Raw genomic sequence first — 25,809 nt, forward strand, 5'->3', positions numbered from 1 at the left:
TGGCTCTTTCTCTTCCTTGACGGCCGCGGCCTTTTAATTTCGCCAACGCCGACCTCCGAATCGCCATTGTCCGCCGAAAGGGGGCGTTCCAGCTTCTCGTTTGTGTGGCCAGCCATGCCTACCTATCCCATCACCCCTTCTCTCCCACCAAACTTCTCAATTCGACGTGCCAGCTTTGATCCTACGGCACGGCGTCTGGCTGCATTGCCTACGCGTGGCCATAAAAATCTACATCACACGAAGGAAGCCACAGAAAGTCGTGTTTGCGATAGATGGTGGAGCGGGAGTCTGAGGCGTACGACAGCCCAACCCTCTATTTCTTGCTTGCTGGGATCTTACAGGACCGCTGTACTCCACCACAAGAAGATGTAAACTCGGCACCCAGTCTAGCGGCTGCAGTGGTCGCCCCCTCGTAGATCAGTTCCCGCGCGCCGTCACGCACAAGAAGCTCTCAAAGTGTGACTCGCATCCGACAGAATTTCTTCCCTCGAAACCGAATGGGCACACTGGCCTGTCAAACGCGATCCGTTTCGTCGCATCGCTCATCGCGTCCTGTTGCCGCCGCCGCCGACTGACTGGCAGCATCGAGCGCAACACGGCCATATGTGGCCTTTCCAGTGAGCTCACCCACTGAGAACTGCGCTTCCGATGACTGCCCCGACGTTCCCACGACGATAAGGCGGGGAAGAGAAGCGACGTTTTGTGTCTGATGGCTGGGGGGCGAGATTGCGCGAATCAGCATTGCGATTATTTTAGGATAGCAAAGGCAAACAGATAGTCGGGCCCGTACTACAGGTTTTTTTTTGTTTGGCTTTAAGGCGCTAAAACAGGGTTTGCCCGGGACTAGTGCCTATGAAATGGCGATTGTTAGCCGCGGGAGAGGCCCTGACGAAAGGAAGAGTCTAAGCTTGAACCCAACCAACGTCCCGGGTTCATACGCCGTCAGCGAATTTCGCAAACAGGTCAAGGGGGAATGCCGCGGCCATTGCCGTGTACCCGGCCACATTTGGATGCAGGAAATCGCCCGAGTTGAACTGGCTGGCTAATTGTGATGGAATCTGCGGGTCTGCGATGACCTTGTCGAAGTCCACGACTGCGTCGAAGACATCAGGGCTCGTCCGGATGAAGGTATTAATACGCTGGCGCTGCTTTTCTCGGATGGGATTCGAGTAGGGCTGGATGGTCACATTCGCAGGCGCACTGAACGGCGTTATGGTGCCCGCGAAGAAGGGTATCCCCTGAGCATGCACGATTGTTGATATCTGTTTGAACGCCGCAATGAGTTGGTCCCCAACCGCCTGTTGGGTCGTCTCGCTGGTGTCTGCGGTGCCAATGTCGTTGACGCCCTCAAATATCATGGCATACTTGACTTTACCCGTCTGAGCAAGCACGTCTCGCTCAATGCGGCCTATAGTAAGATGTTGGAGATAAGCCGGGTGTCTGCCACAAATAGTCCGCGATACCTACCCAGGGCGGCCGGTCCGAGTCCATCAGCGAGTATACGGTTGCCGCCTGCTGCTTGGTTGTTGACCGAAATCAGGCTTGTTGGCGCGTTTTTTTGCATCCGCGCTAGAAGCAGGTCGGGCCATCTGCGATGGTCCTGAGTGAGTGGGGGGAGAATACGCGGGGGTTAACTTGGGTGGACTCACCGATCGTTCCCATCCGTGTCGCTTCCCCGTCCATCCGTAATGCTGTCACCCACGATGAAGAATGCAGATGCAGAAGGTGTTGTGAGTGTCTCGACCGCACTCACGAAGTACCTGTCGCTCCCAGTCACACAAGGAAAATCAAAGAAGAGGAAGAAAGGCACCAATGTGCCAGGCTCGTTACACTGGGGCCCGTAATATTCTCCGCACTCACGGCATTCCCAAGCTGGAGCCAGGTCGTCGCGCGACTGCCTGAGAGGGAGTTAAAAAGACATCTTCCCCAGTTCCCAGCGAACCTCACCTGGGTGCGATGTGATGCTGAATCCATTCTGCCCGCCCGCCAGATACAGAGTCACCGTGATGGTCTGTTGGGGCTTGATGGGGAACGAAATCGGGTCGCTGACGACGATGCCCGCGTTGGGAATCGAGAAAGTCGGGTTTCCGCTAAACGTCAAGGGCTGGATCGAGGCGGGGATCACGGCCGATGCGCCAGAAACTCCGCCAGCCGGCAGCGCAACTGTCGCTGCCGCAATATTGAGATTGTTGACACCAAAGGCATTCGAGAATCGGATGCGAATAGTGTCGCCCCCTATCGACATGTGCAGCGTCTGTCGGATTGTCGAGTTGAAAAACACATTCGTCGTGCCATTCTTTCGACACGCGCGTCAGAAGGCGCCATTACTCGAAACAGAAAACACACAAATGGAGCTGGGGGCAGGTTGTTGAACTCGGTCAACTGGGGCATCGCTGTCCACGTGTTGATCCATCGTGCGGTTGCGGTTTTCTTCGCGGCGGCAGCAGCCCCAGCGAGAAGCAAAAGAAAAGGCGTGAACATCGTGTGAGAGGAAATTTCCCGCCAGTCGCCCCGCTTTATACTGGGGAATGACGCGCCGCCGCAATAAAAAAAGAGAGGTCATGCGCCCGACGATGAGCCGTGATTGACAGACCAGCTGAGCACTCCGAGACGGCCCGACGTGGTGAAAGCCTTCGCATTCGACGAGATGCAAATGTTGGACAAATCTGAAGAGCAGTTTCGTTGTTCAAAAACTCGCAGTAGCAACTTGGGAACATTAATCGGGGAACCAAGATTTGTAAGTCTGTAAAATATCCTCAGTCGGTATGCTTGACGCGGAGAAACGAAGGGCGGAGCCATTGATACGTGTGGGAAGAGATGCCGACGAGACGCTTACTGTTTCGTTGGTCGACATAGGAAGCCAATGGTCTCGTGACTCCGATTACGCAATCATCATGATCGTCGTGTCGCAATCTTATCCAAAAGCGACGGGCTATTAGCACAGTCCGGCAGAAACTTTCGAGCTTGAGCAAGCTGACATGAGTTAGGAGACCACACCTACATATACACCCTCTGAAATGTCGACTTTAGTAGAAAAACGCTGAACTTCAAGTTGTCAAACTAGACTGGGCTCGCTTAGCGCTGGGAGGGAGTCCAAATGCTGTTACAACTTACTTACAAGTCCACGACTATGAACACAAAGCTCGGTCCCAGCCGCATTTATGGTCGCGTTTGCGTTATCTGCGCCGTTTCTGTCATTGTCCGCGTCATCAATAGCGTCCACGATAACGAACGAACGATCTCGACGCATGCCGTATGACTGCCCCATATTTAGGACCGGTGTTGTTGGGGAGCCTATGATGTAAGACCGTTATCTGCGACAAAAAATTGAACGAACGCTATCGCGACTTCGTTGGCGAGTGGAATTCGAAGCCCCCGACAGATCCTACATCATCCCAGTCGGTGACGTCCTCCGCGCACGATAGTGCGATTGTCCAGAACGCGCCGATAGAAGAGAAGGCGTCCTGTCCCGTCTCAGTGAATCTGCCCAACTCGCAGAACGTTTAGACTCTGTAACGGCAGCTCTGCGTCATACTGCTGTGACGCAGCTCTACCCGGAGGAAGTAAGATAAGTACGGGGAGAACGCGCAGATAGAGCCTGAGGATGGCTCGCCCCCTCTTATAATAGTCGCAATGCATGGCGTTGTAATGCAGTTGTGGTCTCGAGAAGCCAGTGTAGATATGACGCATCGTGGCCGGATAACGATCGATTTCAAGTTTGGAAATTGAAGACGTCTTGACAAAGTTTGCACGGTTAAGATTAGGGCTGGCTTGAACCAGATTTTCTTTGACGATACCAAGTAGAGGTGCGTGTTGCACCGCTCCCGAGGCATCGTGTACAATCCGTAGGCCAGTGTGGGGCTGTTTCAAGTATACACAAACAAATAACCTCACTGTTTTGCCTTCGGGTCGGGAACCTTTTTGAAGAGAGGGTGCCGAGATGACAAAAAACCAGAAGTGAAGACTTTTCGGGCTCAAGAACGAGTGTTGAGGCTTGCGTGAGTAAGAGTCGACCCAGGAGTGGCGATTCCTTGCATGCAAAAACTTGAATTCGGCCTCAATAGGTTGATGCCCAGGAATCCACAGGTGCGACTTGCTTGCTGCAAGACTCAAAATAATGCTCTGTACGAAGCAATAGGATGGGCGCAGATGCATGCTCACGGCCAAGTGCAGTTGAAAGACAAAAGTCAACTTGGAATGTGACTCATGATCATCATGATGCTCTGACTGATGGTGCACGTGCCACTTTCTTGTTGACCAGCTCCACAAGTCGTAGTGGGCTATTGGCGCTCCGGCCAGCGATACACTTGTCAATGTTCGATTGGCCGTTCGTGTCAATGCTGTTCGAGCTAGCTGAACAGGTGGGCTACATACCAACATTTTGAGCGCCGAATCAAACCCGGATCCGATATCTTTTTCACGAGAGGGCCCAGACCCGTCTGCAGGTGTGGCCAATCATTGATTCAATTGTGCGCCTTCTCACTGAATGCCCGACCAGCGACGGCGTTTCAAGTGTATGACAAGACCTCCCGCCGGCCAACCCGCAAGTACGCGCCACTCAGAAACTGGGCATTCAACATTTTCAGTAATAACGGCTAGCGTCTTGTCAGACCGAGGACAGCAAGAACCAACGACACAAGACTCAGGCGGCGGCACATCTGACTACTATCTGACTTCTTTCGCCCTTCAATCTTCGACAAGAAGATCACCTGCCAAGTTGGAACAGCCAACAGGAACGCAAACCACCGGAGCCGTGTGATTTGCTCGCAGATTCAATTTTGGGGATCGGAATTCGTATGTTCAGACGACATTCTACGTGCCGATGAGTCTCAGTTATACCTATTAGTGTGTTGGGATGAACTTTTTTGGGGGGGGGGCGCCCAGCGCCTGTGAATGGTAGCGCCGTCTGACAGTGTCGCGTCTGTCTAACGTGAACTTGCCCGGGAATAAATGCTTACAGTGCCTGATGCTGATGCACATGTGAGATTTGGGCTTCGCGTCGTCGGAGGCCGCCTACTCCCTTTCATGTTCACGCCCCCACCATCTCCTGGCTTACCCCCTCCGCTTGCCACATCCATCGACGTCCCGCAATACCCTTCTTCCTCTAGGCGAAGATGGCCTAGGTGGCCCGTTTTTCTGATCCCACTCGCTCTTGTTGTTGCTATTGTCCATGGCGGATACCTTTCGCAAAGCCGAGTTCCTCAAGTTTTCTCGCAGCAGGAAACATGGAGAAGACATGAACGCGTGGGTCGGGCTGCATCGGTCCCGTCAGGCTCACTCTCCAACGTCTTCTCCACCCCCTCTTCTTCCAATTCTGCCGCGAACGCCAATCCAACAGGCCCTCCATCCCAGCAAACAGTGCCCCCCGTCCCAAATGCACCGCCAACGCTCCCCAGTCCTTTTCCGCAGCCATTCGACTCCGGGCTGAGCCAGAACTTCTCCAGTCTGTCGTGCTTCAATTTCTTCCAAAACATGACGAATACCGCGCCGTTCCGGTCGTGCCGCCCGTTTTCTTTCCTGCTTCAAGCATCCGATGCGTTCATTTCGGTGCGTCTTGGCGCTTCGTACGATGGGTTTTTTTGACTTCATGCAGGCCCAATCAAACTTGAACTACCTGAACACGCTGGTTTGGGGAACGTGCAACACCAACACGGATGCGAATTCATGCGCCTCCAATATGGCGTGGTTTTCGACGACGCTTGAATCGGCGTGTGCTGCAGACCTGAAGGACCAAAACAGTATGGCAGTCAACGCCCAAATTGGTATGCTTTCTCTACCACCAGAATGACTGACCTAATAACTCCTCCAGCGCTGCACGCATATGGCCTCATGCGGACCGCGGCCTGCCTCATCAACCCCGCGACAAACTCATACTGCTACCTCGACGCGGTCCACAACTCCAACCCCTCCGACACGTACTTCTACTCCCTCCCGCTCGGCGTCAACATGCCCAACAACACCATCGCCTCTTGCTCTGCATGCACCAAGAGCCTCATGACGCTGTACTACAGCGCCCTGGACACGCAGAGCAGCCTCAAGACCACATACCCCAATGCGGCCAAGATCGCCGTCGCCGACTGTGGCCCGGCCTATGCGACGCTCGCGCCGAAGCAGAGCAGCGCAGCACGTGCACCCTTGGCGCTACAGTGGCTGGCGCTCGCACTCGTTTCCCTTTTGACGCTCCTACTACACATTCCTTAGACTATTTATTGGGACTTGGTTGGGCTGTAGCATAACATATATAACGTATGTACAGAGCATGTAATCATATCCGACTTCGAGACTGGTCAGTAAAACCACCCAGCAGAACAAGGTCGTCTCAAACCTTGTCACTGATTACAGTCGCTGGCTCTAGAGGATGTCTCGTTATTCTCGTATGTCTTCCAATCGCTCCGAAGGAGGAACAAGTCAAAATCGCCGCCATCACTGTAATCTGATGGTATCATTGATGAGACATTCCCTCCACCAAAATCGCAGGAAAAAAAGCAGGATAAATACATAATATTCACAGTCCGCCTTCCTACGATTACACCACTTTACAAGTCATATACAACAGCCTACGCCTGCGCCTCCACATCTCTCGGCGGTGCCCGGTCGCGAATCGACAAGCCGCGCAAAAACGCGGGCCGCAAACCGCTCAACAGCCCGCCCCCATTCGAATTGGCTTCCTCAATCGCTGCTGGCGCCATTGGAGGAGCCACCGCGGGTGTAGTCGGGGATGTCGGGGCGGCATCGGCCGGCGGTGGCGGGCTGGTGGTGATCCGGAGGAGAGAGGTATAAGCTGTGCAAATGGGATGAGCTTCGTTTATCTGTTGAACATTACTAACGTTGGCGGCAGACGGGGCAGAACCAGCCCTTGGCCTTGCGCTTCCTCCTGGTTGTGACGACGGGAGCAGGAGCAGCGGTTGTAGCTGCGGCTGGAACGGGTGTAGCATTATCAGCCGGGGAGGCCTCGGCGGGTTCTGCTTCGCCTTCGTTGTCTGGCGGGAGCGGTACTTCAGCGGGAGTCGGAGCGGAAGCCGGAGCCGGTGTCGGCGCGGGAGCTTCTTCTGGTGCGATTGCACCACCAGCGCCAAATTCGACCATGTTGACAGCACAAGGACGACATGCGACCAGATGGCGACACGGAAGGAGAACAACTTCACGAGGAGCACTTAGACAGAGCAAACATTCACGTTCGGGAGGCTCATCCGCTGCAGCTGGAAATAAGAGTGAGAAAAACAAAGACTGGAGATCGGAAACTAACGCTGAGGCGGATATGTCACAGGAGTGGCCGCGGGCGTTGGAGTGGCTGCTAAACAACCGAAATTAGTAACAAGGTAGCGAGCAGCGGCAATACGCACCTGCCGCACTACTGAGGCCATAAATTTCATGCAAATGGAATGTGTGTGGCCCGATAGTGGCCTCTCGCTTGACGACGCGAACAAGCCATGGCCGACCATCAGGGTCTGGCGTATTATCATTTTCGCCGTCTGCGTCTTTAGCTTCAGTGTCTTCTGCGGGTGTTTCCGTGGTCGTAGCCGTGGGAGGAATGGGCACGGCACCAAGACGGCCAACCACAAGATAAACGGTATGCTCGTTCGGTGCATCCAACTCGTGGCCTTCTGCATCCAAAGCGACAAGCCTTATGGTCACACGAACACCCTTGCCGTCATCCTCCTCTTCGGCAGCATCGCCCTTCTTATCGCCTGTGTCGACAACCGCGACGGCAGCACCAGTGGGAGCGGCTCTGACTTCTCTTTGTCCACGACGCAAGCGGAAGGGAGTGAATCTTCTGCGAGTGGCAGCTGTTTCGGGTGCAGTAGCTGGAGCTGTGGTATTTGCAGGTACCGCGGGAACAGCGAGAGTATTTGTGGTCGTGTTTGCCGGGATTCTCTCGAACCGGGCCAATTCTATGATCGCAGCATCACTAGGCCCTAGAGTCCGGCCAAAACCACCCTGAACAACGGCTTCGAAGACTCTGAGTGAGCCACCGTGGGCGGGGGCATCTGGATGGGTTGAAGGGAGATGGACGTGGACATGTACTCCACATTGCGCTGATGCACAGTCGAACGAAAATTCGAGGAGGTGGGGGGCGTCACGCAAGCGCAATCCGGGGGCAGCAGCGACTGGCGAAAGCCGCAAAGTCGGCCGACGAAGGTTGACGAGTGCCTGGAGCGTCGTTGTCGGTGTCGTGGGAAGCTTGGATTTCTCGATCCATGTCCGGACGGTATCCGTCGTCAGCTCGTCTGGCTCGACAAGTCGCTTTGGCTGGGTGGCTGCTGTTGTCCATGCAGGCCCTGGCTGGATGGGTCCAATGTTCGGTCCAAAGAGGGAGTCGGGGGTGCCCGTCGCTGGTTTGGGGTCCGTTTGGCCAAGCGTGGTCAGCCCCACCGGGTTTTGCGTAAACGTGGGCCCAAGTCGACGGGCAGAGAATTGAGCGTGGTCTGTCGCCATCGTTAGCACGCCTGGCCGCAGAATAGCGACTGCTCTTACACCAGGCCATCGCGGTTAAGAAGGAAGATGCTGTGAAGTCTGTGTGACAAAGATAATTTTAGTCACCGACGGCGTTATCCTTGACGCTCAGTGCTGACAAAAATTGCCCGAAGCTGCCGAAATTTGGGCCTCTGAGAGTCCTGCGCAGTCCGAGGGTGCTCTAACTTGGTTATATTTTCTTGCTACAGCTACAGTACGTCACTAGTATGGCAAGTGGCACCGAACAGCGTTTGGTTTACAGCTGTTTTCAAAATAGTTGGCCACGGCCCGATTTTTCGTCACACATCAAAATTTGCACAAAATTGGTGGTCCGAGATTGTGGAGGCTTGTTCTCACTCAAAACCATGTATTCCTCTATAAATTTTAGCATATTTGGAATCTACTTGACGAACTGGACCCAACGGTGTGGCCTACATGAGGAGATACCCAGATATGACTGATCTCTTGCCTCACCTGATTTTCAGCGTGGTTTTTTCCATTCCTCTATAACACAATAGCTTTTGACTTAGAAAAGACAGATATATGGTTTATTAGTGAGTATGAAGCTTCTGCAAATGATTGTGAACCGTAGGCTGGCCTTATCTAGTCTCCGCGAACAGCTCTGCTGTCCCTCCTCTTGACCTTGATCCATTTCGGCACCTTTCTCACCTGTCTATGGCCGCCAACATTCTCGGAGCTCTCAATTCACACCCTAAAATCTCCTGGTTTGTCGTTTGGGCTGCCAGCCACCCTGCTTTTGGAGAATACAAGTATTTGGTCCAAGCATTGATATCCGTCAAACCTCCTCAATTGCGAGACAGAATGCTCATGTAGGTGGCCAGTAGGCCACACCGTTGGGTCCGGCTCGTCGAGTAGATTCGGAATATGCTAAAATTTACAGAGGAATACATGGTTTTGAGTGAGAACAAGCCTCCACAATCTCGGACCACCAATTTTGTGCAAATTTTGATGTGTGACGAAAAATCGGGCCGTGGCCAACTATTTTGAAAACAGCTGTAATAAGTATCATTCTAAACACAATGTCATTGTAAGCCGGTGTTGCCTCACCGTCCCGTCGGAAAGTTATCCGGTTTACCACGAAATACGTCAGTCCCGAATTTTACAATGGCTGGAGCTAGTGTTGCAATGAAATCTTGGGTTAGATCTTTCCGTGCGACGGGTATGAGCATCACTAACAGCAGCGATTGATGCTCATGCATGAGGAATAGCCTTCAATTTTACGGGTAGATGACGGTCAACGTTCATGATGATTCAACTTCATGGCCGCACTGTGATTGGAAGTTGAAAGCGATGTCTGTTCGGGAGCCAGGTAGAATGCGCCGTCCCCAAAAATGGTAAAAAAGTCCAACAACAAGAGTTTTGAAGAGTGGAGTCTATCGCACAGTCAGTTTCATGCACCATAGTGGTTCCCTTTCTCGGAAGCAAACTCGAGCACATCGAGACCGAGAAGATGGTAGTCCAAGTGACAAATATACGAGGGCCAAGGATACTTTCTTGGAAAGAGAGGTTGATCAAGTGGGAACGTGCGATGGACAGTGGGTCGATGGCACGAGAGCGGAAGAGAGTAGCGGTCAGTAGGAGGCCAAAGAGAGAGAGGCCCGTGTGTGTCAAAAATCTGTAAACAATGCTTTTTTGACTGAATCGTTTGCTGGCCATAATATTTCACGAGAGTGGATCTTGGATTTAGAAAAATCCAGGCCACGGCGACGTGATGGCGTTGTGAGTCGTCCATCAACGTGGTGACAACTCCACTCTCTTGCAATGGCCCGAAGCGACGCGCAGCCTACGCCGTATGCCAGTGTGTTGCTGAATGGATGTGGGTTACGAAGGTTTTGCATAAGCGTCTGAAACTTGACAACTGGGACGAGAAAAAGGTAAGAGCTTGCGTTTGAATTTTAGGAGGGGCGCAGTCGGTATGAATGACGACGATTGCTTTGTTGAACGAGATGGAAGTTTGGTGCAAGGATGCGATGGCCGGGCCGGGGTCCCGTGACCATCTGAACTTTTTACCACTCTTGACCCGCAACAAGGATATCCACTGTCGTCCTGCTTCGGGACAGTCTTTCCGAGTACTCGACCCAGCTCCTCCGAGTCGGCCTGCAAGACTATGACCATCAAGCTATTTTTCGAGAATATTCTAGCAACATGACCCAACTTGGCCACCGAATGTTCGAGCAAGTCGCTGGCGACGTATAAAAACCCTCGTCGCCGCTGTCCACCGCCAGCACAAACACAAGCACAAGCACAACGACAATGTCTGTCTTCTACTACGACCCCTTCACCGACTTTGAGCGCCTCTTCGACGACGCTTTCCGCGCTCGCACCAACAACCACAACAGCCAGCTTGTGCGGCCCACCGCTGAACATATCGACGCTGTTCAGGCATTCAGGCCCAAGTACGTCCTCAGCTACTACCTGGAAGTTTAGGTTACTAACCTGTATTGCAGGATGGACCTCCACGAAAACGCCGCCTCCAACACCGTGACCGCCACCTTCGAGCTGCCCGGCATTAAAAAGGAGGACGTCCACATCGAGACCTCCCCCGGCCGTCTACGTATCTCCGCCGAGTCCAAAATTTCGGAGGAGCACGAAAAGGACGGGTATGCCATCCGCGAGCGCCGCTTTGGCAAGTTCTCGCGCACGCTCCAGCTGCCCAACGGCGTCAAGGTGAGTTTCCTCCTATTCGAGAAAAGAGCTGGGTGTTGACGATGTCGTACAGGAGGAGGAGATCAAGGCCAGCATGGACAACGGTGTTCTGACGGTCACTTTCCCAAAGACCGCCGCTGAGCAGACGCCGAAGAAGATCACAATTGCTTGAAGGGTCTCCGAATTGGACACTGTTATGATAACGGACTGTATCATTTCCTCAACATTTTTGTAGTCATACGGAAAGAATACCGATGCATTTCTCAACAAAATCGTTGTACATATCCTGCTGTACTGTCCACGCATCAAGCGCCCTTAAAATCTAGCTCGTACTACTTCGTTGTGTGACTTGGTTGGAAAGGCTGTACCAGAAAGATCAATAAGAGGAGTGGTCGCATCGTAAAGCACCTACATGAACGGACGACTGGTAGACGATGCCACTGGGACTTGCCTGAATAGAATCAGCCCAGGTGAGCTCAGATTCCAACAGCGCATCCGAGTCGGCTTGCATTTGGTGCAGGTGAGCCGCAGGGGGTATGTTGGCGGATTCATCGATCGAAGGTTGAGAGATGGACTGGGGGTTGACGAACACTTCAGAGGGAGTGGGACCAAGGATAATTGCAACCATCTCCTTGATATGGAAGTCGAGATCGTCGTGTCTAGAAGAATAAAACGATGCGAGTAGTGCTGTGGGAGAGGGTGTTGGACCTGAGTAGATTCTAGAGTTGACCGACTCGAACTTGCGGAACCTCGGCCGGCCATTGAAGGGCGTAGTTAAAGAGCAGTGACAAGGAGCTGGAGCAGGAGACGGTGCAGTAAAGGGAGCTGCAGTAAAGGGAGCTGCGATTTATTTTGGTAGGGGTGAGTTTAGGTGCCGCCAACAGTGAAGGAGGTACGCACTGGTAGGCGGGGCTCTGCGGTCCAAATTCTCTGTGTCTTGCGGAGCCAACGAATGCGAATGGCTGGAACCAAACAAACGCGGTATCTTGGAGGAAGTAAAACTCGTGTCCGACGCAAATGCTTCATCAGCAGATCTCTTTGAGGTGATTTTCCGTTCGAACATTGGACTATCCGGCGAGCGAGGATCGACTAGCCAAGAGGGATGGGGACCGAAAATGCCAGCTTGATTGATTCCACGCCTCGGGGTCACTGTCTCAAAAACTGCCGGTACTTGTCGGAGAACACGGGCTGAAGAACCGGGTACAAGAGTGGTATCTGGGGATTGAGAAGCGGAATCTATCGTTTCGAGGTTGTGATTGAAGGAAGAGCTTTGAGGAGAAGAAAGAGGTAAATGCGACTGCATCGATGACGTTGGATGGAATGACACGATGGGAGATAGTTTGTTGAGTTCAGCGAGCTCAGATGAGGGCTTAGCAATTGACCAATGGTTGACGAAGACGTCTGGGTTCTCGCCGCGCCCAGATGAGCGAGCAGTGTCTAGCGGTTTCACAGACGGGGTCGAGACATCCTGATTGTTGCTGTGCTCTGAGGTGACTTCATGGTTGCTTGAGAATTCGGGGTCCGCTCGCCGGGGCGTCAGCTTCACAAAAACGCGATTGCCACGACAGATCGACGTCGCCGTCATTGAGAGGTTTTCCCTGTTTGAGTGACTGGTTGTGGTTGTCGTTGGGCTCGGCAAAGCTCGTGAGGCTGGAAGGTCCAAGACTGGTGGCGAGAAGGATGGGGGTGGTGGGTAAACGTTTGGGGTCATCGTTGCGCTGTTGTTGTTGACTCGATTCTTCTGCGAGGGGTTGGATAGTTTGGTGGGCTCATGATTTAGCTCATTGAGATTGGTGAGAGGCCGAGAAAAAGGTTTTCCGTGGGTCGCGGGGGGCTGCTGGGTGGAAGGACGAAGGGGAGTGGGCCAGGACATGGAGGCGAAGAGCAAGATGTGAGAGCTTCGTGTGACAATTATGGTCCTTGTGTTACCAGGTAGTCTACGCACAGAAATATATCCAGCTTGAACCTTGTCTTGCTAGCAACAAAATAAGAACAGTGCTACTCTAAATTATACGAATCAGGACTACAATAAGATCTACTTTTGTCCCCACCCGATAACAGCTTACATCTGCATATTCATATGTGCGTGCGACCCACTCTGGATCGCCATCCAATTGTCCAGTAAGAAAGACATGTCCGTCCCAGAGCGCGCAAGCATCTCCAGGTCAATCTGAGGGTCCGCAGCAGAAAACAGCTCCCGTCCAGCAGGCTCGGTAAACATCGACATCGACATGTCGCCCAGGTCAGGAGGACTCTGCGACGCCTGGCGATACGCGGTCAGGTGCGCCTCCATCCGCGTGATGAGCGTGTCGAGCCGCGCGCTGGAATGAGTGTACCCGAGGCCTTTGAGCCAGTGAAGAATACTAGCAACAACCACATATCAGAGAAACGTCGCAATAAAAGTCAACAAACACACTGTTCATAGGTTGAGACAGTTTCTTCGATGCTGACCTCTCCGCGTGCATTCGGTGTCCCGCCTAGACCAGCCAAGCCTCTGGCGCGGTCAGCCTCTTCGATACAAAACTCTGCCCAGCCCATGATATTTGTCCACATAGCAGACAAGCCATGAAGGGGGAAGTCCTGCAACATCAGGACGCGGCGCAGGTCCGGTAATGCGCTCAGGACAAGATCGTGTGCCTGAGACCGTAGGAAGGCAATGCGGGATGACGTCCATGGCGATTGTGTGGAATGGAGGTGGGTGGAGGTGGGGTTATGAGTTCGGAAAAAAGTGCGGACAGACGCCCAAGACGATTGGGTCAAATGGGAGTGGATAGACTTGTTTGAAGTAGTCGATTCAGAGGGTGGCGCGGCAATTGTTTCGTATGCGGGGTTTTCATTCGCTCTCTTCTCGAGCTCCGTATGAAGAGTCAAAGCCATTGCAGCGAACATAATGGACATCGCGAACGCACATGTGCGAACGCTGTGTGATGTTTCCGGACGTTGGGTTTGCCGCGACACTTCCGTCAGCTGTTGCAATGCTGCTTGATTGGGGAAGTTCATATCGCTGAAGCAGAAGGAAATGAGCGCCTGCATGGAGGTAAGCGTTTCGATGGTATCTCGCAAGGCAACATCGGAAATGGGTTGTCGTCTGGCATAATCTAATCCACGTTTTAGTAAAATGACTGCTCAGGTTATGAGAGAAACAAACCGCCTGAGATGTTTTCGTAAAAGTCCCGACAAAGCTTCGTTGTGTAGTAAACGACTAAATCAAGTCAGAAAATGATGAATGCTTTTCAAATGACCCTACATGAGCGGATACATTCAAGAGCAAAATGTGAGCGGTGTTTGAGCGACGGCGATACCGCTTCTTGACGACTAGCTTCCAGGAGTGATTCCAAGGTGCGTGGTGGTCCTTGAGAAACGGAAAGCTGGTCGGCAAGTGTTCTACAATACCCATTAAACCTCAAAGAAAGACTATATTAAACGGAACACTGACATAAGAACGGGTTTTCGATGGATTACTGCTCGCAGGGACTCTGAAAGCTGTAGTTTGATAAGTACAAGTCAGATAAAAAACGATTCTAGCACTCACGAGGTAACCTTCCCACAGTGGTCTGTCTGGTTGGGTGTCCAGCAGTGCCGACAAAAAAGTGCGATAATGGGAGACATAGCTCGCGGCCCATGGTCTTGAGCTTGATTCCACGTCTTCAAAAACGTCAGTTGTGAGCCACTATGAAAGACCCCTCGCGCACAATCTTCAAGAGAGTCCAACAAGAAACACGACAAAGTGTTGTACTTTGAGGGCTCTGCCTGCACACACGACTCTGTGGCAACACGCAGGGCCCGCTCGTATAATATTCGACAAGAATGGGCCCGCCGAGCGCCATACGCACGAAAATCGTTGCCAGGAATGAAAAAGACGGTATCGGCAAGGGACTCCGGCAGTTCTAGGTCGGAGCCAAGAATGTCTGGGTGGAAAGCCATCGTCGCAGCGACGGCACATATGCAATGGGCAAGGGCCGAAGCCTGCGGCTGCAGAAGATCAAGCCGCCAGGAGGCTGCAGTGAGGACTTTCTCGAACTGGAGGTCGAGGAACATGGCATGACAATGTTCAGCGAGTTTGGTAAAGCCTTGACTAGACAGTGAGACGAGTAAGTAGGAAGGTAGACAAACGTGCACACATTTGAATAGATGTTTCACGACTTCGGTATTGGACAGCAAAGCAACCGCTGGATCGGCAGGGGTGACAGAGAGTTGGGAGGAGGGTTCAGCTTTCTTGGGTCTGCCTCGTCGTACATACGTCGTTTTGCATCTTTCTCAAACACTGAGTTGCGAATGAGCGAACGATTGAAGACCACGCACAATATTTGCTTCTCTACACATCGGGGACAAGACTGGCCATCCGGCTAGGGGAACTGCATTCACTGGTCAGAAGAAGCTAAACACAAAAGAACTACCTGAGGATGGCAGAGGACTCGCTTGGCCTTGCAGGAGTCACAGGCCGGTAGCTTCTTTGAGCTCAAGTTGTCGTTGGAAGAGGGCATGATGGAATGTGATTGAAGCGGAATGACAAGCGCAGAATGATCGGAAATGGCTCACAAAAGTCACGGGAAAGATAAGATAACATGGTCCCAATAAAACCCTCATCCAGCCCGAAAACTACACGTCAAGGTATCTAATCAACATCTAAGGGATATATTTGAAGTAAATTGCCTAAAAATCCTCGATTTAGAGAGAATGAATGGCTTCAAACACACGAGCTACTCACCGAAGCGCCACCAAAGCGGTCAGAAAACGCTTGCACGTCTCCGGTTATCGCGATGGAAGTGGTTTGATCCACGTACATCAGGAACGTTGTTGGTTTGGCTAAGAAGGGAATATCATTATGGTTCGCGGTCTGCAAGGCTCAAGAGGCTTACTTCCATCGGTATTGACCCAGACCGGTTGGACGACCAGTGATGTGCGATCAAAGGACCACTGGGACATTTCAATCAGAAGGAATAATCAGCGCAACAGTGACGAACAATGGCAGATTCAGAGCTCGCGGGCGATGGGAAGGAGTTGGGGACGCTTTGAGGGGGAGCATTCGGAGACGCTGTCATGTTGTGTTAGAAAACAAATCCTCAAGAGACATCAAGGTTCGTACTCTGAGAAGTGCCTTGAACATATGCATAGCTGTTGGCGAGTGTTGATAAAATTACAAGTCAACGCCCGCTGACACTTACTTTGAGCTTCCAGATGCAAAGTCGTTCGAGTCAGACGCCACCCCAACGATACCTCCCATGAACGGATAAGTGGCAGCATATGTCGTTGTCTGACCCAACCGTATCAGGGGAAAGATGAAGAAGACAGTGCTACAAATTACGAACCGTGGCCTTGATATTCAGCTGACTTCCACTCTGCAGAGATGGGTCTAATTGAATGTCGAAGAGGATGGCGTTGGCTGGGTCGGCATCGATCACGAAAAGACCGTAGGCAGCATATGTTCCTTGGGTCTGTGAAACGTAACCCAACGGAGCGTTGGTGTTAGTGTTGAAGACTTGGATCACTCTTGACAACGGTGTTGGGGCCGGCCCGACGAATTCGAATGATTGGTCGGCTAAAGAATACGCGTCAGCTCAGCGCAAGTAAAAGCCTGAGGAAAGGCGGCTCACGGCAAGCTCCATTCGCTGCCTGCGCGCAAGTCGCAACTGGGTCACAACCTTGACGCGTCGAAACACAACCCGAGCCAGAAGCACGACCAGAAAACGGAGTCGAACCCGAGCATTTGACCACGCCCGTGTTGTAGTTGGTTTGGGTAGTCGTCCAGCCACAGCACGCGCCGCAGACGCCTCTCATCCCAGGCTGGCTAGCAAAACGACCAGACGGGGCACCATAACAGAAGTTCTGACCAGCGCCTACAATAAGATTAAGTCAAAAGCCATTAAGCGAGACGTTCATACGCACGGGGCTGATAGCTTCCGGCAGCGCATGGCGTTGAAGACGTGGCTCCATTGTTGGGGACATAGCTACCGTTCGTGGCGGGGATACACGAGGTCTGACCAGAGGCTGGGAGGGAGTATGAGTGAAAAGACGCATGGCGAGAAAGGAAGAAATCGTCACCTGGTTGGTACGTGCCGCTGTTGCATTGCTTCTTGCTCGCGCCAGCGGTAGCACAGTAGTTGCCGGGCTCGCAAGGAGTGCATACCCCAGCAGAGTTGGCGTAGCTTCCCGCAGCACAAGGCGCCGCACGAAGAAAGATGTCGTGGGCCCGATTGCTAGGAATGTCAGTCCTGATATAAGGCAGCTTAGCGAGAAGACACACTTGAAGGAGCCGTGCTCGCTGGCTGTGGCCGTCGTTACGACGGCCACAAGGGTGAAGAACGACGCGGCTTTGGAGGCGAACATTGCGCGGTGAACGAGGACTCGAGATGAGGGTAAGAGACAAGGAGGATTTGAGCTGGGGCGAGGTTTCTATACCATTCTGGAGACAGCGCGGATCGAGTCTCAGATCCAAGTTGAGGTGGACGCGTCAAGTCATGTTATCGTAGTAGTAGTAAGGGTCACATCGTGACATCTAGATAATTTCTGATCTCGTTTCGTTACAGATACTTACAGCCTGTAGAGGGCGTGTTTTCTCATAGAGGTTTCCTCACATATTATTGTAGGGTCCAAAACCATTCACTTAGAGATTTAAATTTCTGTTAACAATTGCCAGGGACCGGATTACTAGACTCTAGTACTTACTCGGCCTCAAGTTACTAGGCAGAGCCTACGAGCACGCGTCAGAATCATCTCACAAGCCCGTGCTGTCACTTCATCGCCAGTCCTTCGAGATCTGGGCCCATGAAAACCCTTCTCTATTCACTTACTATCTCACTCGTTGACTCCGGATTCATCTCGGCCAACCAGTCCTCGAGCGTAAGTTGTGCCCTCAAAGGGATTCCTTTCGGCATATCATACTCGTTCTCATCCTCCTCCTCTTCCAAGATTGCACCCATAATAATGCCAGAAGACCTGACAATATTATCCAAATCAGGCGTTGGTGAATCTTCTCTGTCGGTGGAATCGGTGGCGATAGAGCCATCCGGAAGGTCTTCGACGTCTTGCTCAATTTCCCGAACTACGAACAGTGTTTCGCCATTGTGCGAGACCCATGAACCCTGTCGGGCTGTTAGGGAATATTAAGAGTTGTTCATCAGAGTACAAACCTCCGTTTTCAACTCATTGAGCGACAGCCTCCGTAGCGCGACACTCTTCTTCATTATACGCTCAGCATTCTCAATGGTGGTCAAGCCTGCTCCGGCATAAATTTTGAGTACTGAAGTATGTAGACACGTCATTGTCGACACACGACGTTCGAATCCTTCCTGGTAAATGTGAGCTGGAAAGTATAAGAATACTTCTAAAACGCACAAAACCTGGCTGGTCCAACGCCGCAGAGAACTCTTCTAGGTGTTTGCATTTCTCGAGGAACAACGAGACAGCGTCGACGCTGACAAGCCAACCACCAAGATCGAGGGTATGGAGGGTTTCGTAGTTTGCGGAGGCAAGATCCTTCAGCAGGGTATCAAAGGTCCTAGGCGCTAAAGAAGACTCTTCGTATTCGTCGCAACATAGTTTGACGTGTTCGATAGGTGCACCAGTGATCACACGACAAACCCAGTTACAGAAACGGTCCATGTTCTCGGCATGGCCAATATAATTATAAAGGACGGTTAGAGAGCGCAATTGACGCATTTCGAGTTCGTTCGCTGGCCGTTTATATTGCTAGATGTCTTCAATGTTAGCACGGGGAAGAGGGGAAAGCACCAAATCATACCAGATAATGTTGCAGTTGCGCACTCTTTAGATTGGGGAGACTTCCCAGAAATTCGAGCAGATCGTCGTCAATAATGGAGTATGATAGTCCCAAAGCTATTGCTGTGACGTTTTGTAGCAATGGAACAAGCTGGCGAAGAACTCCCGGAGTTACAGAGCCGCAATTACTCTTCAATATCAGATTAATCGTAGGACGCGGATAGAGATAAAGAAGCTTACGGTGAGATGGAGTTCCGTGAGTTGATCCATCTTCGTGAGCCAGTCTGGCAGAATATTCAAAATGGCTCGTGTTGGACTTCGCAGTTCCAAGACGCGCAAGCGAACCAGGTTGGCAAGAATAGCAGAATCTGCCTCACTCATGCAGGATGAGTTGACCCTTAATATCTGGAGAGACGAGAGTTCAAGCGCTTGTTGAAGAATTGGTGTGAAGAAATCATCGGGATATATATCCGGGACAAGTTCTAAGGTTTTCAGGTTGACAAATGCCTTGATAGCGGCCAGCAACGTCTCTGCAATCGGAAAAGATGCCACCACATTCTCTAACAAAAGGCCTCCAGAAGAAAGTCAGTCGTGGGTTAAAGAAGATGATGCTACACACCTTGAACGCTGAACGAGTGAACGAATGGTGCGTAACAATGCAGTGTTGCTGAGAGCAGACGGTCGAGTATGCCAGTTGTTTGGCCCTAGCTCCTTAATGTTAGTTTGCTGTTGCGATGTTTGTTGAGATCGTTTTACATATTTTGGTCGCAGGACAACTTGTGAATAGAGAATACTTGCTGTCGCCCGCTTGAATTGGCTGTTCGTCAGCAAGCATTTGAGCAACGTTGTGCGATCTTCGCTAATGTGATCCAAGACCAAAGGAAGGAGATCTAGAGGCAGCATTTTGGTTGTTGTGGGCGTTCTGCAAAGAAAGGCACGGCTGTCACACGAACCCATCACGCTAGGTTGCTCAGGGTTGCTCTTTGCCTCCATGTCCTTGCCCAATCCCCTCCGTCCTTCCACCCAGCAGCCCCCCGCGACACATGGAAAATCCCCTTTTCGGCCTCTCACCAATCTGAATGAGCGAAATCATGAGCCCACCAAACTATCCAACCTCTCGCAGAAGAATCGAGTCAACAACAACAGCGCAACGATGACCCCAAACGTTTATTCCCCACTCCCATCCTTCTCGCCACCAGTCTTGGACCTTCCAGCCTCACGCGCTTTGACACGCCCGACGACAACCACGACCAGTCGCTCAAACAAGGAAAACCTCTCAATGACAGTGACGTCGATCTGTCGTGGCAATCGCGTTTTTCTGAGGCTGACGCCGCGGCGAGCCGACCCCGAATTCTCAAGCAACCATGAAGTCGCCTCAGAGCACAGCAAGAAGACCGACAATCAGGATGTCTCGACCCCGTCTGTGAAATCGCTTGACACTGCTCGATCATCTGCGTCAGAGAACCCAGACGTCTTCGTCAACCTTTGGTCAATTGCTAAGCCCTCATCTTCTGAGCTCGCTGAACTCAACAAACTACCTCCCATCGTGCCATTCCGTCCAACGTCATCTATCCGGTCGCATTCGTCTCCGTCTTCCCGCCGAAACTCTTCCTCCAATCACAGCCTCGAAACGACAGATGCTGCTTCTCGACTCCCCGAAACCTTTGTGCTCGATTCTCCGGTCCGTCTTCTCCGACAAGCACCCACAGATTTTGAGCCAGTGACCCCAAGCCGTGGAATCAATCAGGCCGACATTCTTAGCCCCCTTCCCTGGATGCGTGAAAATCCCTGGCTAGTGGATCCTTGCTTGCTAGACAGTCCAATATTCGAACGGAAACTCACCTCAAAGAGATCTGCTGAAGAAGCTTTTGCGTCGGACACTCCGATTTCGAGTTCTACCTCCTCCAAGATACCGCGTTTATTTGGTCCAAGTCATTCGGATTCGTTTTCTCCACAAGACACAAATAATTTGGTCCGCAGCGCTCCGCCTACCAGTGAGTATCTCGCGACACGATAACTACTGATCAAATATTCATTCAGTGTGCGAAGAGTCTCCATTCTTGTGAAGATCTTTTATCTCCTTACCATTTGACCTTATCGCCATGCCCCTTTCTATTTGTACTTCCACACCTACTCCTTCCTGGACGTTGTTCTGCCTTGCTTAGACTGGATATTTAAGTTCGCCTTGTTTAGTGTACAAGTACGTTGGCAAATTCCTACATTTTCCGGCTTATGATAACGCTCGGTTTGCGCTATTCGTTGGCTTGCCTTCGAATCGAAGCTAGAATAAAAACTGCTCAAAGTGGATAACCCTAACCCTAAAACTCCAGTTAACCTTCGGCTGTCACTTCCCAGTCACATCGACCAACTTGTTTCGTGCTTTCTTCTGGGTTCAAGAGTTGCTCTCTCCAACGTTGATTATGTCTAGACCAGGCCATCTTCGTACATTTCACGTCCCGCCCACCAGTGCGCCTTTCAAAGGATCCCCCCTCGCCCGCTCTCTTCATCCTGCATTCGACATCAACGATGCCACTTCAATGAAAAGCACCACCTCCACCACCACGCCTTTGATGGAAAACGTATACCGTGTAGCTCCCCGCCACCCGCCCGCTGTTTTCAATCCACGTACGATGTCCAACAACCCCGCGACCACATTGCTTCCATCTCGCTTGCCAACCGCGACGCCAACCTCATCCCATTACCCAGACCCAAACGGAGAGAACATGTCAATTTCCCACCAGTCCTCGTCTCTGCGTGGCCAAAGTGTCAAGTCTGCGCCAAAGCGAGTCGAGCGGCGTCCCCTGAACGACGAAGATATTCTGCAACAGCTCATGGATGTCCTCCACACCTCTGCTTCATCGCTGGCCGCCGCGGACCCGGATGTCTTTGTCAATCTCTGGTCAGTTTCGCAGCCTACACTTGTTGAACTCTTCGAACTCTCCCAACTGCCTCCTCGCTCGTCACCTCCGCGCTCGCAGTCGCCTTCATTTCAACCCAAGAGCCCTTCTCGCCACCATAACCTCGATTCTGCTTCTCAACTCCCCAAACCCTCTGTCTTGGGCTCCCCCGTGCGTTTACTCCGACAGACACCAACAGATTTCGAGCCAGTGACCCCGAGCCGCGGTATCGATCCAGCGAAAATTCTCAGCCCCCTCCCTTGGATGCGTGAAAATCCCTGGCTAGTCGATCCTGGGCTGCTCGATAGTCCAATATTCGAACGGCGACTCACCTCCAAGAGATCTGCTCATGAAGCGTTTGCGTCGGACACTAGCCTTGATTCCCTGAAGATGCCACGTTTGTCCTTTGAAACTCCACTGCGCCGACCACGGAAACATCAATCATCAGTTCGCAGAAAGACACGAACTCGTGAGTCGTTCTGCAACATTTTCTTGTTCATTGTTGATCATTCATGCGGCATAGCGTACACTAGCACGAATCCAAGCCCTTCCCTTCGCCTTGACTTGTAATCCTTGGTTCTTTCTGCACTGTTTTCTTATAGATATGTATTACAATTCGCATCCACATTTCTAGCTTGCTGCAATTCCATGTCTGTGACGCGTTATTGATGCGCCGATCTTTTTTGTCATGAACTCTGAGTCCCGTCAACAAACTACTCGAAACGAATGCCCATGCGCCTTCTTCAATGACGGCCACGTCGTTTATCGCACGGATGTTGAGCAACGGCCCATCCAACCAGAGCACAAGTTCGATTTCGAGTCTGGGGAACCCCAATATCCTTTGCTGACCGGGTTCGGCCGAGGTGCATTTCCCGAGGCTTGGGAGGCGCAGGGCGGGGCCATCCGTGCTGAGACTTCCCGGATCCTCACAAAATGCCGGGTGGATGTTAACGCGCTGCATCCCGCCTCCTATCGACACGAACATGCGACGCCACCTGCACCCCAAGAGCTGACGACACCAACCACCTATCTCTTCATCGGCGTTCGCACAGACTCGTGTCGCGCGGGGCCGGAAAGGGACAATGCTGTCCGAGCCGCTGATTCAATTCATGCACTGTTGCTGGAGAAGGGCTTCGATGTTCCTTGCTTGGTTTGCGAGAATACCACTTGGCCGTAAGCCTAACAATCTGTCATTTGGACAACTCGAATCGAAATTCACTACTAGTAGTACTGTATTTGCGAGTGCTAATCTGCAACGACGACAAAAGCTACTGAATACTAAACCTCCGACGGATTGGCTTCCCTCCACTCAGCCAAAACCTCCATGTAGTCCGCAACCCCGCGATACGCGTAGGTCATAAACAACGACCTCAACAGTTCTTCGTTGTTTTCGATTTGGTTAACTTCTTCGAAAGCAGCTCTGTAATCAGGCCACAATTTCCTTAATTTGGCATCCCAGAGGTCGAAAAGAGATGCACATTTGCACAAGAAGCCGCCGTAATTCCTGATATCTGCGGGGGCGGGGCGAAGGGTCATAACTGTGGCCTTCACTCCATCTTTACTGTTGTTAGTGCTCAACTGATTTCGCAATACTTCAAGTCTCTCTCCTTTGGGAGTTGGGTGGAAAACCGCTGCCCATTGAGTCACATAGAAGTGGGCATAGAGGTCATCGACAGGGCTATGGAGATATGGCTTCTTGGAAGCGAACACTGTCACGAGCTCCGGGGACATGAATTCGATTGTACCCTAGGAAAATTTTCTCATAAGCACATAGAGCTGAGTTTGTATAAGCGCATACCGAACGCGACACATTTCGTGCAGCATTGAATTCATGCCACTTCACAGCGTTGTCACCATCAATTGCAACTGCGGATGATTTCGTCCCCACAGCCAGTACTTGCATAAACTTTCTGATCCGTTCTGCTTGCGGTTTATGGTCGTGATCCTTTGGTTCAAGCTGCGTCAACGACGTTTCGATCTCCTCTAGGCTCTTGTTGCCTTTAAGCAAGGCATCATCGATCTCAAAGGGAGGCATTTCTTCTGCGGCTTCGAGGGCAAGTAAATTCCCGATACTAGGGTCACGATGGAGGAAGCCGTTCTGAAACATCGAAAGCCATCCTAGAAGCGTCTGAGTTCTCATAACAAAAGACTCAAGAGGGAGACTCATACCAAGCATCACATGAAGAACAGATGTGAAAAGGGATGACGGACTCTCGCAGAGGACGAGAGATCTACCTTTGAGATCGGAAAGATGGAGTGAAAGGCTGCAGTATTCTGGCATGGGTGCGATTTTCTTTGATTTCTGATTTTTCGTCTTTGATGCAGTCGGCGTGGATAGGTGGAAGACATCCCAATGAAAGTCATCCCAGTTTTGCTCTGGAGTTGGAAGGAACAAATGATTCGTGCTGGGGGCACCAGTTTCGTCTGCCGGGAGAATCGAATAATGGTGTCGCGAGCAGCCAAACAAGTTTCCGCAAACATTCATCAGTTCCATTTCAATGCTCTTCCAGTCAGGGTGGTCTTTGGCCCAGGTAGCTTTGAGCACTACACATTTATCTTTGACTTGATTGTCAAGACCCTTGGTGAACGTGTGACTGTGAACATTGAGATTTTTTAGGGGATAGCGAGGAAGCCCCGGGCGAAAGACAGATTTAGATGGTTTAGCTTCAGGCGAATCAGCCTCTGAAGTTTACAGTTAGCACGACAGTACTATTAGGTGCGCATTAGGGTCGACTTACGATTACCGCCAGCAGAACTCGAAGACCCGGAATCACCGTGACCCTTATCTGGATTGTATGAGCAAATCATTTCTGGGATCACTCAGACGGCTCTAAGTACCTGATGCCATGGCATTGGATGTCGGAGAGTGGGCTAATCCAGACTGTTGAGGATTTTGAGTTGCGGTTTGAGCCTCACGTGGTGTCCCTTTTTAAATGTGGATTTGCGGATCTGAGTACTCGAGAATCACTTTCGGGAGCAGTGTGAAGCCAGTGTTGTGCGGTTCCAGTAGTTGGCGAAGATTCTGAAGTAAGATTCGCCGGCGGCCAACTGTATGTCAGACTATACACCTGTGTAGCTCGCCCGCGACAGCAAGTATCGCTGTGGAGAACATCTTTGATACTAGCATCGACATATTCACTGACTTGGCGCGCGTTGTTGATCGAGACTGGAAGTCGAACACGAGGCCCATCGCACCACTCCACATATCCATGGGCGGACGGCGTGTTACAAGTGAGGACCGCCATGATGATCTTTAGACAATCGTCCCGACCAGCGTCATCGAATATGTTGAGTGGAGGAGAGCAGGTCAAGCCACCTCTATGGAAGATCAGGAAACGAAGCTTCCCAGTTGCTTGGTTGTATCCCATAGCCAAAACCCATGTGAGAAGTGGAAATGCAGAAAAGGCGGCGCGCCCATAGGTTGCCGCCTGACGAATTAGTTCTGTCCACTCATTCTTTACCTCGACAACAATTTGAATTTGTATATCCTTGGAATCGAGGCGATTCCAAACAAGACGGATGCCATCTCGGACACGGATTTTCGCACTATCATGGCCAGTGTTCTTCGGAACAAGTACTATGTCAGGCTGTAATGGTGCCTCCTTTAGAACGCCGTCCGCAGTTGGCCGCGCATACACCAAAAACTTCGAGTTGGTGTAGGAGAACTCTGAGTCGGATTTGCTTATTATTTTTGCCTTTGTGAGAGAATTCATTCCGTGTGTGAGGCAAAGATTAAGGAATTTAGCAAGCGGCGTGTAGTGGACCATCCCCTCCGGTTTCCCAGTGACGCTGGAGAGAGTCGCAGCTATAGCTTCGAATTCTTGTCGCAGTTTTTCCCGCGCTTGCGTGAGCGCGCTAGCAAAGTTTGGGCTGTCACATTCGACGTCGTAGAAGTCCATTCGGTCCAATTCTGTCATCAATGCGCCGCCCGCTTTCAAGTGGTCCCGCTTCTGTTGAATCCTTGGCTCGGGTAGTCTTGTCTTCCGACTCAGCATTCGCGTCACGTCACGCACTGGAAATTGCCAGACATTCATGCCAAGCTCGGTGCCCATCTTAAATTTTCGTTCTTTCT

General features: G+C 51.7%; 10 protein-coding genes across 10 annotated transcripts; 3 read left to right on the forward strand and 7 right to left on the reverse strand.

Moving 5' to 3' along the window:
* Positions 1-932: 932 nt before the first annotated feature.
* Positions 933-2,514, reverse strand: MIND_00135700 (Extracellular GDSL-like lipase/acylhydrolase; the record flags this gene model as incomplete). The annotated part of the gene is made up of 6 exons (XM_037358288.1): positions 2,347-2,514; positions 1,948-2,296; positions 1,811-1,898; positions 1,650-1,760; positions 1,468-1,589; positions 933-1,408 (listed from the first exon to the last, which is right to left on the reverse strand). The coding sequence occupies exons 1-6, from the start codon at positions 2,479-2,481 to the stop codon at positions 933-935; spliced, it is 1,281 nt and encodes a 426-aa protein (XP_037226198.1). The 5' UTR covers positions 2,482-2,514.
* A 2,436-nt stretch (positions 2,515-4,950) lies between these two features.
* MIND_00135800 (uncharacterized protein) lies at positions 4,951-6,201 on the forward strand (the record flags this gene model as incomplete). Its single annotated transcript, XM_037358289.1, has 3 exons — positions 4,951-5,547; positions 5,594-5,762; positions 5,810-6,201. The coding sequence occupies 3 exons, from the start codon at positions 4,951-4,953 to the stop codon at positions 6,199-6,201; spliced, it is 1,158 nt and encodes a 385-aa protein (XP_037226199.1).
* A 356-nt stretch (positions 6,202-6,557) lies between these two features.
* MIND_00135900 (RING-type domain-containing protein) lies at positions 6,558-8,485 on the reverse strand (the record flags this gene model as incomplete). The annotated part of the gene is made up of 5 exons (XM_037358290.1): positions 6,558-6,781; positions 6,828-7,199; positions 7,247-7,294; positions 7,344-8,426; positions 8,476-8,485. The coding sequence occupies 5 exons, from the start codon at positions 8,483-8,485 to the stop codon at positions 6,558-6,560; spliced, it is 1,737 nt and encodes a 578-aa protein (XP_037226200.1).
* Positions 8,486-10,710: 2,225 nt separating this feature from the next.
* MIND_00136000 (SHSP domain-containing protein) lies at positions 10,711-11,293 on the forward strand (the record flags this gene model as incomplete). The annotated part of the gene is made up of 3 exons (XM_037358291.1): positions 10,711-10,871; positions 10,923-11,142; positions 11,195-11,293. The coding sequence occupies exons 1-3, from the start codon at positions 10,729-10,731 to the stop codon at positions 11,291-11,293; spliced, it is 462 nt and encodes a 153-aa protein (XP_037226201.1). The 5' UTR covers positions 10,711-10,728.
* Positions 11,294-11,453: 160 nt separating this feature from the next.
* Positions 11,454-11,883, reverse strand: MIND_00136100 (uncharacterized protein; the record flags this gene model as incomplete). The annotated part of the gene is made up of 3 exons (XM_037358292.1): positions 11,454-11,483; positions 11,534-11,829; positions 11,871-11,883. 3 exons carry the CDS (start codon positions 11,881-11,883, stop codon positions 11,454-11,456), a joined length of 339 nt encoding a protein of 112 aa, XP_037226202.1.
* Positions 11,884-13,183: 1,300 nt separating this feature from the next.
* MIND_00136200 (Zn(2)-C6 fungal-type domain-containing protein) lies at positions 13,184-15,617 on the reverse strand (the record flags this gene model as incomplete). The annotated part of the gene is made up of 10 exons (XM_037358293.1): positions 15,519-15,617; positions 15,424-15,467; positions 15,243-15,373; positions 14,814-15,191; positions 14,654-14,766; positions 14,558-14,604; positions 14,369-14,505; positions 14,270-14,323; positions 13,538-14,219; positions 13,184-13,484 (listed from the first exon to the last, which is right to left on the reverse strand). The coding sequence occupies exons 1-10, from the start codon at positions 15,603-15,605 to the stop codon at positions 13,184-13,186; spliced, it is 1,974 nt and encodes a 657-aa protein (XP_037226203.1). The 5' UTR covers positions 15,606-15,617.
* Positions 15,618-15,747: 130 nt separating this feature from the next.
* Positions 15,748-17,448, reverse strand: MIND_00136300 (uncharacterized protein; the record flags this gene model as incomplete). The annotated part of the gene is made up of 11 exons (XM_037358294.1): positions 15,748-15,774; positions 15,830-15,927; positions 15,981-16,038; positions 16,086-16,156; positions 16,208-16,236; positions 16,287-16,375; positions 16,431-16,660; positions 16,716-16,958; positions 17,008-17,109; positions 17,164-17,318; positions 17,366-17,448. 11 exons carry the CDS (start codon positions 17,446-17,448, stop codon positions 15,748-15,750), a joined length of 1,185 nt encoding a protein of 394 aa, XP_037226204.1.
* A 452-nt stretch (positions 17,449-17,900) lies between these two features.
* MIND_00136400 (uncharacterized protein) lies at positions 17,901-19,761 on the reverse strand (the record flags this gene model as incomplete). The annotated part of the gene is made up of 7 exons (XM_037358295.1): positions 19,597-19,761; positions 19,460-19,544; positions 19,081-19,412; positions 18,863-19,030; positions 18,457-18,810; positions 18,252-18,410; positions 17,901-18,203 (listed from the first exon to the last, which is right to left on the reverse strand). The coding sequence occupies exons 1-7, from the start codon at positions 19,741-19,743 to the stop codon at positions 17,901-17,903; spliced, it is 1,548 nt and encodes a 515-aa protein (XP_037226205.1). The 5' UTR covers positions 19,744-19,761.
* Positions 19,762-22,425: 2,664 nt separating this feature from the next.
* On the forward strand, positions 22,426-22,914 carry MIND_00136500 (uncharacterized protein; the record flags this gene model as incomplete). Its single annotated transcript, XM_037358296.1, has 1 exon — positions 22,426-22,914. One exon carries the CDS (start codon positions 22,426-22,428, stop codon positions 22,912-22,914), a length of 489 nt encoding a protein of 162 aa, XP_037226206.1.
* A 101-nt stretch (positions 22,915-23,015) lies between these two features.
* On the reverse strand, positions 23,016-25,767 carry MIND_00136600 (uncharacterized protein; the record flags this gene model as incomplete). Its single annotated transcript, XM_037358297.1, has 7 exons — positions 23,016-23,483; positions 23,536-23,855; positions 23,907-24,419; positions 24,476-24,523; positions 24,576-24,662; positions 24,706-25,697; positions 25,751-25,767. 7 exons carry the CDS (start codon positions 25,765-25,767, stop codon positions 23,016-23,018), a joined length of 2,445 nt encoding a protein of 814 aa, XP_037226207.1.
* Positions 25,768-25,809: the final 42 nt, after the last annotated feature.

This window comes from Mycena indigotica, assembly GCF_014461135.1.
Source record: "Mycena indigotica strain 171206Taipei chromosome Unknown Mind.scaff0001, whole genome shotgun sequence".
In the NCBI taxonomy this organism is placed as follows: domain Eukaryota; kingdom Fungi; phylum Basidiomycota; class Agaricomycetes; order Agaricales; family Mycenaceae; genus Mycena; species Mycena indigotica.